Source organism: Blennius ocellaris (genome assembly GCF_963422515.1).
Source record: "Blennius ocellaris genome assembly, chromosome: 24".
NCBI classification, from domain to species: Eukaryota; Metazoa; Chordata; class Actinopteri; order Blenniiformes; family Blenniidae; genus Blennius; species Blennius ocellaris.
In genome coordinates this window covers 6,065,039-6,080,254 of record NC_137673.1, presented here as the reverse complement: position 1 = coordinate 6,080,254, position 15,216 = coordinate 6,065,039, and the positions used below count along the sequence as shown (strand labels likewise).

Below are 15,216 nucleotides of genomic sequence, written 5' to 3'. Positions count from 1 at the left end.
ATGGATGACTTTTCTTGCCTCAGTGGAAGGACACGTGAGCGCTGAGGCTGATTTTTATTTCATGTGACAGCCTGAGAGTCACCTGGGGTTGTGTGTGTGTGTGCGTGTGTGTGTGTGTGTGTGTGTGTGTGTGTGTTTGGGGGGCGGCTGACTGATTTTATTGTGACGCAATCTTTGGGAGAACTGATGGTCCTGCAGTACCAAAGCATGGAGGAGATCCAGGACGACAGCGCCTCCATTCTGAACTGAGAGAACTGCTGTTGCGGTGTTGCGGCGACTCGGCCGATCGAATCCGTTGCCGAGAAAACAGGACGTCAGACTGGGAGACTTTTACCGCACGGCTCCACATGCATGCACATGCAAAGGCACGTGTATCTTCACCTGTACAAATCCTCGGGATGGATGGATTCAAAATACACGCCCCGGGTCCACAGCTACACCATCTTCATCATCTTCATCATCGTCATCACCAGTGCTTCATTACGAGCGGTGCCATTTGTTTTCCGTCGTTGTTCAAAGCTCTCAAACTTCCACAAGGACGTGGATGCAGACCAGACATTTTGGTTGCGCCTCATAACTTTTCTTAAGATGGATAGATTCCTCTGGGGGGGGGGGGGCGAGAAGGGTGAAATAAAGACACCTACTCAATATTCTTCTGTTATCGACCCACGTGTCTGTTGCTGCGGCAACCCACAGGGTGTGCACATGCAGCTGCCATGATTGATTAGCCATGGTCGGAGGTGTGAGACGGACGGCGCTCAGCTGCCTCTGAGGGTCTGCTAAATTTTGATTGCCCGTCGAGCACCGTGACAATCGAAGCTTCCTTCCCACCTCCGGTCCCGCTTCCCTGCATCCCGTGTGGATGAGAGTTTGCCCGACACGCCGCAGATAGCTGCAGCCTCTCAGTGGCCATGTTTACATGCACAGCAGCACTGGGGTTCCTGCTTTGCTTTGCTCCTTTTCATTTCAGGTCAGCTGAGGCGGAGGTAGGCAGGTTCAGCACTGTACTTACAGTAGATGTACGTCGACCTATATATGAAGTACATATCGTACCGCTCTAATAAGTTACAACTTATGATATCATGCTCGTCATGAATGTTACTTTGTAAGTCTGACTTCCACTTTGAAATGCCAAGTTTACCTTCCATCACCGCCTTGCCTTTTTATATCATGTATTCTTTCCTAAATCAGCTCAGCTGCTTGCAGCTCGCCATCATTCACCAACCATGACCCTTCGAACGTCCCTGCTGTAAATATGATGCGGCTCACCTTTGGTCCACCTGGTTGAATACTGACAGAGATAAAAGTCTGGGGCCCAAACATTGAACCCCGAGGTACTCCACACTGCCTACATTGGGGTTCCCTCTGTGTGAGTACCCCTGTTTGGTTTGGTCCTGTTTAGAATGAAACCTGCAGCGTTAACGTAGTGCTTTTGTGGAAGTGTGAACGCTGCCTTCAGAACCCCGACGCAACCCCGACAAATCTGAAACTCAGTAAGTAGCCAACTCAGATGCTGTGTGATCGAAGTTCAAATACATTCCGAATATATCGTGGGCTATCCAGACTTTGAAACAACTAGTTTCAAGCGAGGTTATCAAATGCAGCAAGAATTCAGTTTACATCTTTTGGTGCAAAGTTAAAAACACTAATATGAGTGCAACGTAAAAGTGCAAACATTCCCCTTTTTATGTTTTTAGGTCCAGACTAAAGGATCACACCACAGGCGTGAACACTGGTGGATCAACAGAGGAATCTTTTTAGGATCTCAGTCAGGTGTGTCAAACTCATTTCAGTCAAGAGGCCTTGTAAAGTTTTTACATTTGCATTATAAACATTAGTTTGTAGTGAAGGTGTCAATTTAAATCATCAGAAAAAAATCATTTTTTGATTAAAAAAAAAAAAAACAATCTCCTAAGCAATCACAGTGACAAGTGCTGCACCGTGTGCATGTAAACAGAGCCACTGAAGCAGATTTTTCACAAATGGCGTCTGCTGATAAGTTCAGGCCACGTTTCATTAGCATCTCTTTGTCTACAGTAAATGTCAGAGATCAGCGCCGCTCCCACACTGAGAGGTTTTTGGATGGAAAACAAGCCTGGCACACATCTGTTGGTTCAGGGAAAGAAATGTCAATATCAGCCAGAATTGAATGTCACAATTAATAAAAGCAGCGTCGCCTATAGACAAAAAGTTGGGCTGTATAATCGTTGAAGCTTTTAACGTCCTACAGAAAAGATGATCTGATTATTGCTGTTTTCACGTCTCAAGAGGCTGATTTAATCAGTGTTTATCTGTTTGTGCTGATTCCCCACCCCGAGGGCTCGTCTCCAATCAGTATTTGGAGCGTTTCCCTGGATCTGATGCAAAAAGAAGCATAATGTTCGACATTTAATTCGGATTTTACACTTTAGATTGGGTGACAAAGCCCTTTTTCTGTCTCCCAGTGTGCTGAAATCTCTCGTTCACCTTCTGACTTGCTTTCCCTCCATTGAGTGAATTGTCAGCGCGCAGGGAGACGAACAAGACTGCGGTTTTGTAAATTTTTCATTGTTGGAGAAGTAAATATCACCCAGAAATAGGATCCAGGCTGCCTCCCCCGCTAGTTTAACTCATGTAGAACTGTGCCGACGACACATTTAGGCATTTATTATGCATCCGGCAAAAACAGCTCTTATGAGTTTTGTGATCTCAGTGCTTTAACTCAGCGGTTCCCAACCTGGGTTCTGGGCCTCTTTGTGGGCCACCGAGACTCAGAAAGAGGGTCAGAAGCTTTGCCTGTCCTCAGGTTGTTTGACAAAACAGATCTTGATATATATGCTTTTTTAATCGTACCTTTTCTGGACAGATTGAATACCATCATGACGTGCGTTAGTGGTTCAAAAACTAAAGATAAAAAAAAAAAACACACATTAATATGGAATAACCAGTTGAAAAGTGTCAAACTAATCAAAATGAAAGCTTTTATGATTCAGTTCCATAACCACTATCCATAGCCAGTATCTGACAAAAAACAATGTATTTTTATTAATGTATAACAGTTTAAATAAACAGGAAAGAAATGGAAGTAAGCATACAGTATGTGCTCAATTTCCCCAATAGAGAGTTGAAATCTCCAAGAAACAAAAAATGAGAATCACTCTCCAGTATGAGGCAACACAATAACGATGACTCAACATAATCACTTTTATGTCCTGCGTTTTATTCTCAGGTATCAAGTACTAAAATCAGAGAGGAGAGCAAACTTAGTTACATTTTGTGAGAATAAAAATCAACATAAAGCGTTTTTCCCAAATGTTTACTTTTGTCCGTAATCCTAAACAAAGTGAGTAAGTGAGACTCTAAAACCGTATGTTTTAAATTGATTATAAAGAACCTAGTGTAGAGATCCGGTGTATGATCCATTAAATGATCTGCGGTCGCATTAGAGAAGAAGGTAGCTCAGCTTTTACGTCTTGAGGTAATGTGCCGTGATAAACAGTTCTGGAGATTTCATTGCGAGCAGCAGTGTGACGCTCTATTTAAACTAAGGAATGATCATTCTGCCACAGATATACAGTTTAAGGTTGAATTTATAGTCTAAATATGGTGGTGCTCACTCGCTTTGTGTAAACTGGTGTTTAGAAATGTGTGTAAACAAGCTTTATAAAGAGGCTGGTGACAAATTACTAGCATTTGAACTGTTGTGAGAGGATTTCATTATGAAATTAATGGTGACTCATAAATAGCTACTGCAGATCCCAAATCTGGACTGTAATCTAAAGGATTTAGAGTGAAGCCACTTTACATCGAAGCTCATAATGTAAATTCACGGTGTGTATTATAGGGGGATCTTGGATGTAACAGTACATGAAGCTTGAGCAAGTGGGAAACCCTGAATTTGAAAGCCTTGTTATTTTTTTACTCACACATGCAGACGGACCGTTAAAACAATGAGCTGTAATTGAGATCGACGCCGCCAGTGGGATATGCGGCGTGCTCACACTGTATTTACTGTCGTTTGATCACTTCTTAGTGAGGGTGTTTTTGCTACCTAGAAATGTCGCCGTGCGTTGGTGGTGTAGCGGAGCCTTAGGCACTAATACTGTAACAGACCTGGGTTAAAACATACAAGGATGCTTAATTCAACACTTTTTAATTTATTAACTTTTTTTGACTGCGCTGCTGGACTCATCTGTGAATGCGACATAGCAAGGCAAACCATTAAAACTTGCAGGGAAAAAAAGTATAAACAATGCTTTTTGATTAGATTGAAGCTTGTAAGCTGATGAAGCACTTCTAAGCCAGTCATAATTGATTTAACCGGAAAACTACATAAGAACGAATTAGAAGTCATTCAGATGTATATTTTATTGGATTCAAAGTGTCAATTGTATATTTTTAAAATATTAAAAACAAACAAACAAAAAAACTAAACATACAGTCTGTCTCCAAGTAGATGCATTTAAAACTGCTGCCTGTTTTGATTATTTTTAATTGGGAGCATCACGTCACTTGTAATTAGCAGCCTCTAAATGACAATGCTAATGTGTTTCTAGCAGTGGGAAAAATGACCCACATGCTTTGATTTTTTTTTTTTTTCATGAAGCCCGTCATAATGGCTCCATGTGAATATGATTATTTACTGGTATGTTGGGCCCCTCGGTGTCGTTTCTATGGGGAAGCCTTGCTAAACGCTGCTGATCTTTTGACCCCCCCCCCCGCCTCTTCGTATACTTTCTCCCAGGTCTGGCTCGTAGTTATTAGCATTTGTTTGGTTATTAATTTACTGATGAAAACGTAGAGGCTCGTAAACAGAGGCAGCTCTGTTTTATGCATCATTTCCCAGTAGACTGGAGAGAAACACTGTTTAATGATGTGCATAGGGATTTAGGGTGTGTGTGTGTGTATGTGTGTGTGTGCGTGTGCGTGCGTGTGTGTGTGTGTATGGCATGTTTTAGATGCCACTGTAGAGATGTCAGTAATCAGCATTTATCTCTTTGTACATTGGCACATTAAAGCACTGAGCAGAATGTCTCCGTCTGGTTCTTGGAAGGACTGCAGGTCTAATTCGACGTTGAATACACCATCGCTCCGTATTCAGCCCTGAAATATTTCCAGCCCGGCTTCGTGAGTAGAGCTGTGTGGAGGAACGGCCTGTCCCTTCCAGGTACGCTGAGGTAGAAGCGCGGGAAACGTGGAAATGAGTTTCTCCTGATTGTGCAAATGTCCAGTTATATAGTAGCTTCACTACCGTACCAGACGTACCTATTTAGAATGGTCATTTTTACCTCGGAGGCCTCATTTTAATTATCTCACACAGTAATGGAAGAAAACTCCTGCAAGATGCTCATCCTCCATTGGGAGCATCTTGATGTGTGTGCAGAGTGCAAAGGAGCAGAAAAGCATGGGGACTCAGGTGTGTGTCAGGATGACCTTTGACCCCGACCAGGAGGCCGGGTCACCAGCCAGGCTCAGAGTTGAGTTACGGATTCACCACCAGGTAATCAAAGAAACTCATTAGCTGGAATCAGAAGATTCTCCAGACTTCTCATTGAACACTCCGTCTGCCAGTTATGAGTTTGACCAGAACAACCCGAAACACCAGCGCGATGTCAACAGTTTGCTGCTTCAGGAGGCGACTGTAAACACCCCGTGAGTCTAACACATGTTAAAAGAGAGTTGAGACGTGCAGCTGGAGGTTGAGAAGGTTTATGACCGCCGGTGTGACAGGAAACATGGAAATCACAGCAGGAGAGAGAGGCTCTCATAAAGTGACGGAACTTCAGTCCACACAAAGCCTTCTCCACCTGCACTCTGTTAATTTGGTGCAATAAATTCAGAAGCTGTGAGGCTGCAGGAGAGCTGGAGATCACAGCTGGAGCCTCCATCACTGCCATAAAATCCACTTTTCCAACATTAACGGTGGAGATCATTATATTTCCGTCGCTCAGCTCCTGAATTGTTTACTCAGCCCTGAGGGTCCTCTCTGAACATCATCCCAAAGCCTTCCTGGCCTACTTTACAGGACTGTCATACTGTACTCCACACACCGAGTACTCTGAGGCTGTACCGCCCCCTGCTGGACATATCGTGCAACAAACACCAACTCCACACTGGAACTTCAGGTGAGATTGTATTTTAGAAGGTAAAAGGTCTATTAAATCTCTCCTAATAGCTTGAATCCTACCTATTTTTATTTGCTGCATTATATGTATCATCTAATGAAATCAAATTGAGCCCGCATGACTGCAGGAGTATTATTAACGATAAAATAAATATAACAAGTGAGTATTGAACGTTATAAACAGATGTGAGCCTATTCTGACATCTGCTGGCCATAGACAGTTAATGCAAGGCGTCTTAAATCAAAACTATAGAATTCATCATTAATCTCAAAAGGAATAAAATAGGAAATATATATGTAGAGATCTATATAGATAAATACATATAATTTGCTCGAAATAAATAAACCTATGTTTCATATATACAAACGCGAATAAAAATATACTTTACACTTCAGTAATGTATTTGAAAATTCATTTTAATCAGAATTATTTATTAACTCAATTGCTCTTTTCTGTAGTTTCTATTTCCTACAACCCAATCTTCATCATTGCGATTTCTATCCTTTTAACATAATTAATATACTGTGTCAAACAAGAAGTGCAGATTTTCTTCCATCTGCAGTGTAGAAGACGGACAGATTGTTTATCTGCTTTTTTCTCACTTCCTGTTTAATGTTGTAGCCAGAGACTGCGCACCTGGTCACTTCCTGTGTTCCCACCACACCTGCAGCTCCTTAACTAATTAGTCTCCCGATACACATTTTTTTTTTTGCAGTTTGCAAACATTTCTTTCGTGGTTTGTTGATTTTTTTGGGAGATATTTCCCTTGAAAGTTTTTCTCCGCAGAGGGTGTGTTTACGTGTGTGCTGCCCCCTGGTGTTCACCTTGATGTCTGAACACTTTTAAAAACTTCGACTGTTTTCCAAAAAGTAAGAGATGGCAGCAAAGAGGAGTTTACATGAAGAGGGAGAAGAAGAAAGAGATTAGATTAGACAGAAATTAGAGGACAGTCAGAAAGATGAAAAGAATTAAGGAGGAGGCGAAGCTGGGCGAGGTAGAAACCAGGAGGACAAGAAGAAGAGAAAGACAGTCTCCAAGAAGACAGATGGGAAGAAAGAGAAAAGACTGGTGGATAAAAGGGAAGAAAAGAGAGAAAGCGAGAAAGAGAAGAAAGAAAGGTAGGAGGATGAAATAGAAAATCCAGTTTCAACAGGTGCAACTGTAATTACTTTACTTCATGTAAACATGAATGCAGCAGCTGAGCAGCCCCCCCACCATCATATCGTTCATAGTTTCTAAATATAGTAACAGTCATGAATGCGTAATGGAGCCAGCACTGGAAGTTCTGAAGTCCAGTCTGGAAATCCGGAGTATCAAGTTTATCAGCAGCGCTAATATTAGTGCCCTGGTCCCACCCCGCGGGGGGCATTTCTGGGAGTCATGTGACTTCTGATTTATTCCACTTCTCTCTTTTTTTCTCCACTTCTCTGACCCACTAAACTCATTCTGCCCGTCACATTGAGGTTAGGCGGAAAATCGTGACGCGTCACTGTTTTTTTTTTTGTATTTTTCTTTTCTCAAGATCGTTCCAGACCGTCACGTGAGCAGCAGCATCCACCCGGTCAGGGTCAAGGTTGACTGCTCGGATGACTCACCTTGACGCCTCGCGGCTACGTCACCCGTCTGAAATACCCGCGCGCTGATGCGTCCGATCGGTGTCCGGTTTTACGCACGGCGTCCGCCACACGGGATGGTGGCCCGCGACGCGCCACTTCCCCCCGACACCCTACTATTTAGAGGTGGGAATGCCTGACGCCCACCCCGCACCCTACTCTTCCTCACACACCTGCTCCTCTCCGTCTGCCCCCCCTGTGTGACAGCCTCCGCCCCGGCCGGTGCGCCTCTTCCTCCAGCCTTCGTCCTGTCGGGTCTTTAGTGGAAACACCGTGCGCGCTTCTGTAGACGGGTCCTTTTGGATTCTGATCTTTGATCCCCCCCTTCTCTTCTCCTTCCTGTGGATTTAACAGCGTGTTTTCATCAAAAAGCTCCGCTTTAAGTAACTTTTGACACCCACTTTTAGATGGCGGAGGGTGTGCGCCCCGAGGACTACTGCGACGAGCCGGCGGAGGACGACTTTGGAGAGATCATCAAGTGTAGATCTGGTAGGAGATCAAAGTGTGTGTGTGTGTGCGTGTGTGCGTGTGCGTGTGTGTGTGTGTGTGTGTGTGTGTGTGTGTGTGTGTGTGTGTGTGTGTGTGTGTGTGTGTGTGTGTGTGTGTGTGTGGGTGTGTGCGCGCGCGCGCGTGTGGTCTCCGCCAGCTGCTGATGTATGTAATATGAAAGCACCATCTGCCCCCCAAGGCTAAATCAGGATGCCCCACAACACATCAAGAATCACCAGAAAGTGATTCAAGTGTTCAATTTTCTCCTACTTCAAGGAATAACTTGTAAAACATTTTTCCAACTTCCCTTTCCACCTGGACAAGTCATCCCAGCTGTGTGCGTCAACGTTTCAAGCGGTTTTTTTTTCTATTCATACATCACACCAGTAACAATTATATATAATATTACTATTTTCCTGGTCATTTGTTCAACATACTGAGTTTATTCCAACATGGCAGGCATGTGGATTAACATTAGACATGCCTTTAAAACTTTTCATCATATGAGCTGCTGTAACCCAGTCAGGATGGCTTTGTTGTGGTCGTTGTTGTTGTTGACAACATCTTGTCAGTTTGAGTCGTCACGTAAATAAGTTATACCGTTAGATTTGAAAGGAGCAGATGACATTTATGGAGAAACACAAATTCTGCTGCATTCTTTAAGTTAACTTGAAGTGTCACGGTGGAGAAGTGGTTTGCACTGGAGCCTCACAGGCAGAGGACACCGGGTCCTTCCTGTGTGGAGTTTGCATGTTGTTTTTACTGCTTTTTTAATTGTTTGTATAATATATTTTGATACGTTAAGTTGCATGAAGAGACAAACGACAACAAAAGAGTTTGACTTACAGTCTGGAAAATACGGCAAGTGTTTTGTCAGTGACTTTTTAAAGTTACTAAAAAAATGCTATTTTAGTTCTTTAATAAGTAGAAAACTGACAGAAAGTACTTTTTTTGGGGCTAAATAAAAGAAATATGAAATATTAAGTTGCAAAACAGTGCTGGACATAATTGTCATAATTCATGATGAATAAATTAATCATCAATTTTCTTGTACATAGTGCAGTGTGGAAGTTACTACCAGAAAATAAATTAAACTTTAGTGTAAAGTTAAAAACTTTTCCACAAGCATTTTTAAACTTTTATTTTCAACAATTGTAGCTTTTGGTTCAAAATATTTTACACAAATTTGAATATTTTTAAATACTGTATTTTACATTTTCATGACTTAAGAGCACATTTATTGATGAAACTGTTAAATAAAACAGTTTTATTCAGAGAAGCTTTTAATTCACTTAATGTAAAGCGCTTTGCAATTTTCTTCAATGTGTCATAAATGCTATACGAATAAATGTACTTTCTTGAAACAATTAAAGCTTAAAAATATTTGTATGATTTGTATTAAATAGAAAATATAAGGATATTTCACTGAATTTAATTATTTGGAAAAGAAACATTTCCACTATAATTTGTTAGGCATCTGAGAAACAGTGGTCCGGCAGGTCTGGCAGACTTTTGTTTTTTAAAGGAAAAACTGTAAAGTCCCCCTCTTGGTAATTCCCTGTAGATTTCAGTGGCTCACTGGTTAAACAGGAGCCCTGCTAACGGCTCAAACACACTCAGATGTACGACGTGTGTGCGTGACACCGAATCGCTGGCAACCGCCGAGATTGTATTTCCTGTTATAACTCTTGTAACTAGTCGATGACCTGGAGTGGTCTGAGGGTGGAGGTAGTGTAGGAGGGTGGGGGGGGTGCTGGCAGACTGACGGAGACAGACGGATGTTCTGCTGGTGGGCGGTAACCTTTTTCCTTGAGTGACCTCTTAAATAAAACTTACATGAATAAATAAACCCCCTCTCTCTCTCTGACTTTCTCCTGTCTGTGTGGCCGTCTCTCGACCCCCCCCCCCCAGACCTACAGCTGGCGGGTCGTCTCAAGCTTTAAATAGCGTTCAGCTGGCCTGATGGACGGCTGCTGTGTGGTGTCAGATAGCAAAGTTTGGGAGGCCGCCACACTTCCTCTCACTCTGCTTTCCCTCGCTCCGTTTTTCTGCAAGCATCTTTCATCTTTCATCTTTCACCGTCCCTGCTCACGTTCAACATGCCACACGGTGTTTTGTAATATCAAAAGTCCATTTCCAGGCCACATTTCCATTTAATATGCACTGTGCTGCTGTGAAATTCTCTCAGAGATCTTCTGTTTGAGTTGTATTTCCTTAAACGGAATCAGTGTTAATGCTAATTGACACTGCGGTCAGGTGTCTGGAGCCACGGCCGGGTGTAAAGAGATCACTGCAGAATCCGCACACGCAGCTTTCAATGCTAACATCTCACTTTACACAGATCTGTGGTTCTACCTGGATCATTAAAAATAATTATTTTGCCTTTTCCTTTGAAGCATTTTTAACACCTGGACATTATTGAGGCTGTTTAGTGACCCAAAATCTCCCCAAAGCCTCTTTACTGTCACATAAACCCAAACAAGGCCTCACATCTTCACCTCTGGCAGCATGAATATCCAGCATGTGAGTTGCAGCGTGTGACATGCAGGTCTGAACCAGGGTGGCCTTAATCTGTCCACAAATGTCCCCTGGGCGAGGAGGAGCAGACGGTATGCACGGCGGAGTCGTGCAGCAGGAGATTGTTGCATGGCCAATGTGCACTCTCTGCACTGGGACCCCCCGACCGGCCCGACCCTCCACCCCTCCACCCCTCCACCTGCCGACCGTCTCCACCAGGCATTGAAAACACAACAGTCATTCCTAAGTTTATCGATCATTTAGGCTTGTTTTAAGCAAAAGTTTTCATTTTGCCTCTTGAAATTGATTTTGCACAGATTCATCGTTAAGAACCAATATTCAATATTGCCATATTGCTATTTCTTTCCGTACTTTTTGTTTTCCTTCAGATACTTCAAATACTCTACATTATGAACCATTCAATCATTTAAACTGTGGAAATGCCAAGTTATTCATTTTCCCCCATTGAATCCCCCCAAAACACCAGAAATAATGTAAATATATGGGTGTATCAAACATTTGGATTATTTTTCTGTGTTATCAGATTCTTCCTTCTGCTGCTGCAAAAACAACAAATTGACTTCCATTAAAATCCACACAATTTCTATTGTCAGTGCCATCGCAGTAGAAAATCCAATAGTTTGCATTGTTAGCATTTTACTTGTATTAAAACTAGTGAGATTTCACATGTTTACTGTATTTCGCCGTAATACATCATTTACCCACTGTAGAACAACGCATGAAATTCGAGTATTTTTCTATTTCAATTTGTTTTTTCTTGGCTGTGATTGGCAGTTTGTAGATGAATATGTGGCACCACAACAAACTGTGTGTGGACGTCGGTGTGTTTATATTGTTTTAGATTGTTTTCATCAACATTGGCCGGCGCTGTCTGATTTTCGGGGCGTGTGTGAGCAGCAACAGGAGCGTAAACCTCCATCCTGAGACGAACTCACCGTGAGCGTCTCTCATAATGTGAACAAACACACTTTGGGGACGGCTTTGGAATTGACAGCAAAGTGGACCCTTAATGAAAGTAGTCCTCCGAGGACTCCGTGGTCAGTTTACTCGGCCTGACATTTACTTCTTCCCCATTAATTACATAGACCAGTGGCTCCTAACCTTTTTTCCTGGGAGCCCCCGTCACCCCGCGCCTCCTCACCCAACCCAGATTGCCTGTAAGAAAGGCCACAGACCTCCGTTCTAATCTCATTTTTGACAACCTACGAAAACACTGGTGCAGCACCGTTTATTCCTGATCCCATACCGAGCATCAGCTGTGTGCAAGAAGAAGTCCCGTCACATCTATTAATCTGCGATGAAATGAATCACACGTTTTCTGTGTTTTATTAAATATAATCTGAGGATCCATCTTTTAATGTCGGTTGAGATTAGGTAAACTCGTGACTCCCACTGGTCATGACATTAAAGGTGGGAGTAAAAACAGATCGTCCATTAAAAACACCTTCAGCTTCAGCTTGACTTCCTGTCTCACTGAGTTCGAACCTTTTACCCTGAAAATAACTGCCTGCGCTTGTTGTTGGCTTGAGGGAAGCAGCGCACTAATACCGTGATGGTGCCTCCACCGTGCTCTGAAACTGGGATATTCCTCTTTCCTGAAAACATTGAAACTGTCATCACAAGACAAATAGTTTTAATCCACAAGGTTTGACCAGTTGTGTCACAATGTGCAGCTGTGGACTATTATCTGATTCTTTTTATGGTGGTTTTGCTTCTTTCTCTCTGGAAGTTGTGAGATTCCATCAATGTAACGCTGGTTTCTCTGCTGCTCTTGGTTCTTTGATTGGTTTGGTTTATGGTCTGTGTGAATGTGTTATTTTGATTTTTTTCATGAAATCAATGAGGCATTTGGTTTGAAAGTTTAGAAAACAAAACTGAAAAATTGCTAAACTGCTAGAAATGTGATCGTCACTGCATCACATGAATAAGCTTTTTTAAAAAGCCTAGTTTTTGAGCCGTGTGCGAAAACATTTCCTTCTTCTCTGCGCCCGATGTATGTATTGAATGACAATAAAGCATTATAAAAATAAACAAATAAATAAAACACAGAGAAGAATAAGAATATCAGATTTACAATCTTTGGACAATTTAATGTAAAAGTTATTAGGTGTCACTTTGCTTTTTCCAGACATCAACCGAGGAGCGAAAACAAAACTAACTTCTCACGCAACAAACGAACAACAAGAAAGCCAACAAGCTGAACAAGTAACGAAGTGTACAAACAATACCCGGGCAGACAGCTGTGCCGTGTTCCTGCCTTGTTGGATTGAGCTCAGTGAGAAGAGGAAATTGAAACAACACAAAAGACTAATTTTTCAAGCCTGACTGACGTGTGCCATTCGGGAAATTAAGTTCTTCGGTCGTGAGGATGCTCGATCTGATTGAAACACGGCTTGCTGGGATGAATATTTGAGCAGGAGTTGAAATAACCTGAGAAAAAAAAAGACAAATTCTCACATATTCAAGGGTTAGAAGTCAAGTTGTGTTGCTTTTTTTCCTTCATGGAGACGATTCAATATTTTCACCGTTTGCTTGAATTCTGAAGGGAAAAAACAGAATCTACTTAAATTTAGACTACATATATTCAAGTAGTTGATGCTTTTTGAGTTTGTCTGTAGAGTTTAGGCTGAACATCCAACTGGGATGGTACCAATGGATCAATTGCTGCAAAGAGCAAGATTCAGGAGGTTTACGAAGCTTTCTATTTGTTCCTGAGAATTCCAATCTATGCATAGCACAGAACACATATTGAAGAAGACTCCAGTCCTTGGGCATCCATGCTCTGCATGTCAACATCTTGCAGTACTGGCTTGTGTTGATTGTGTTTCACTCCATTAATCCAACATTACATCAGACCCGGTGACGGCAGGCCAGAAGCACAGGAACAAGTCAAATCAAGGGAAAATTACTGAAAACAAGAAAAACTGCAGTTCTGAAACACTGACGGTTGAACACGTGTTGCGCAATTGCATCTGATTAAAACTGGCCCCACGAAGACAAAGAGCATTGGCTATTGAAATCCTTTTTGAAAAACTTTTTTATATCGAGCAAACAAGCTCGGCTAATGATGCCTGTGAGAAAGGCAACGCCAGAAGAAGACTTGTGCTTCAATGAAATAGCCAAACACATAGAGAAGAGGAAAATAAACCTCTGGGGATACATCAAGCCGAGCAGCGTTTGTCCTGGTGGAGAAGTTTGAAATCCAGGCTTCAGGTCAGAGGCTTTGTGTGGCGGAGTAATGAAGTAATGACATCGCTGTGCAGAAGATGGCAGCAGAGGCAGCCGCTGGCCGTGTCCTCCGAGGGGCCGCTGGCACACAAGATGAATGTGTGGGAACATATCCGCCTGTTCTGGGGAGATTTGAGTCTGGCTGTGCATGAGAAAAAGATAGGGTGGACTGATATGGCAGAGAGAGAGAGACTGAGGAGAGAGAGAGAGAGAGAGAGAGAGAGAGGGAGGACGGAGGGGAAAACAAACACAAAACAAGAAAAATGAGCTGCAGAAGAAAGGCATCTGTTTTCTTAAGGGAACACGAAAGGATGGGTGGCAGAATAAATGACGAGCCTGTGATCGATGTCAACACGTCGAGAGCTTCACTGTACGATCTGACCCACATGGAGTTTCTGGGTCATTCCAGGCCAGCCGGAGCAGAGGCGGCATGTACAGGGATCCCACCGGAACCCCGTCGTCTCAGTCACACTCACAACACACACAAAACAACGATCTGCTTGGAAGATGTCAGGTCAAGAGTTTTTGTCAAAATATGAGGGAAATGGAGTCGAAGCATCTACAGTACAACTACTACTGTATGATTTTAACATTGTTAAGTTGATGACTCGACACCAAGTCATAAAACTTGGTGGGACGTCCATCGGCTGCATCACGAGTCGCTGAAACCTTCTACTGAAACCTACTGTAGAGGGAGATTTTTACATTTCGCCTCAAGGAATAGCAGCGTTGACAGAATCACGTTATCGTGGACCGTCTCTTGGTTAGAAGGTTGCAGGTTCGAATGGTTTGAGCTCTTTGACTGGTTTCTGTGAATGTAAGAATTTAAATCACTTAAAAAGGTGCTACATAAGTGAAATCCAGTTGCAGTCTGTCTGCTGATTGTTGCATCATTTTCCAATTGGTGAGGAGCCGCAGGTCTGTTGGCAATACGGTCTGTCCTCGACGCTAAACAAGTGTCCGACTGTAAGACGAGGACGGCAGATATCAACTCCAGCAGAACAAAGAAGGAGGAGTGAAGCTGGGTCGGCGTGAGCCACAAGAGATGATCATGCTTTATTGATGCATCAAGCCTCCATTACCACCGGCAGCAGTTGTTGTTCCGTCACATTAACTTTGCGGCCGACGGCTGATGTGCGAGTGTGGAGAGTTTTCAATTTGAATCCCCGAATCCCAACGCAAACGTCTCAGGCCCTGGATCAGGAGCCTCGCCGGGTTGGGATTACGCGAGGATTTACGACTTG

At 42.9% G+C, this 15,216-nt stretch overlaps 1 protein-coding gene across 1 annotated transcript in view; it reads left to right on the top strand.

Annotated features, from left to right (window-relative positions):
• Positions 1-7,971: 7,971 nt before the first annotated feature.
• LOC308147571 (dystrophin-like) overlaps positions 7,972-15,216 on the top strand; it is a gene marked incomplete at its 3' end in the record, with an annotated part of 178,415 nt that continues 171,170 nt past the window's right edge. The window contains exon 1 of the mRNA XM_080519799.1: positions 7,972-8,206. Coding sequence (XP_080375925.1) covers positions 8,125-8,206 — 82 coding nt within the window. The 5' untranslated portion in view covers positions 7,972-8,124. The remainder of the gene's footprint in view (positions 8,207-15,216) is intronic.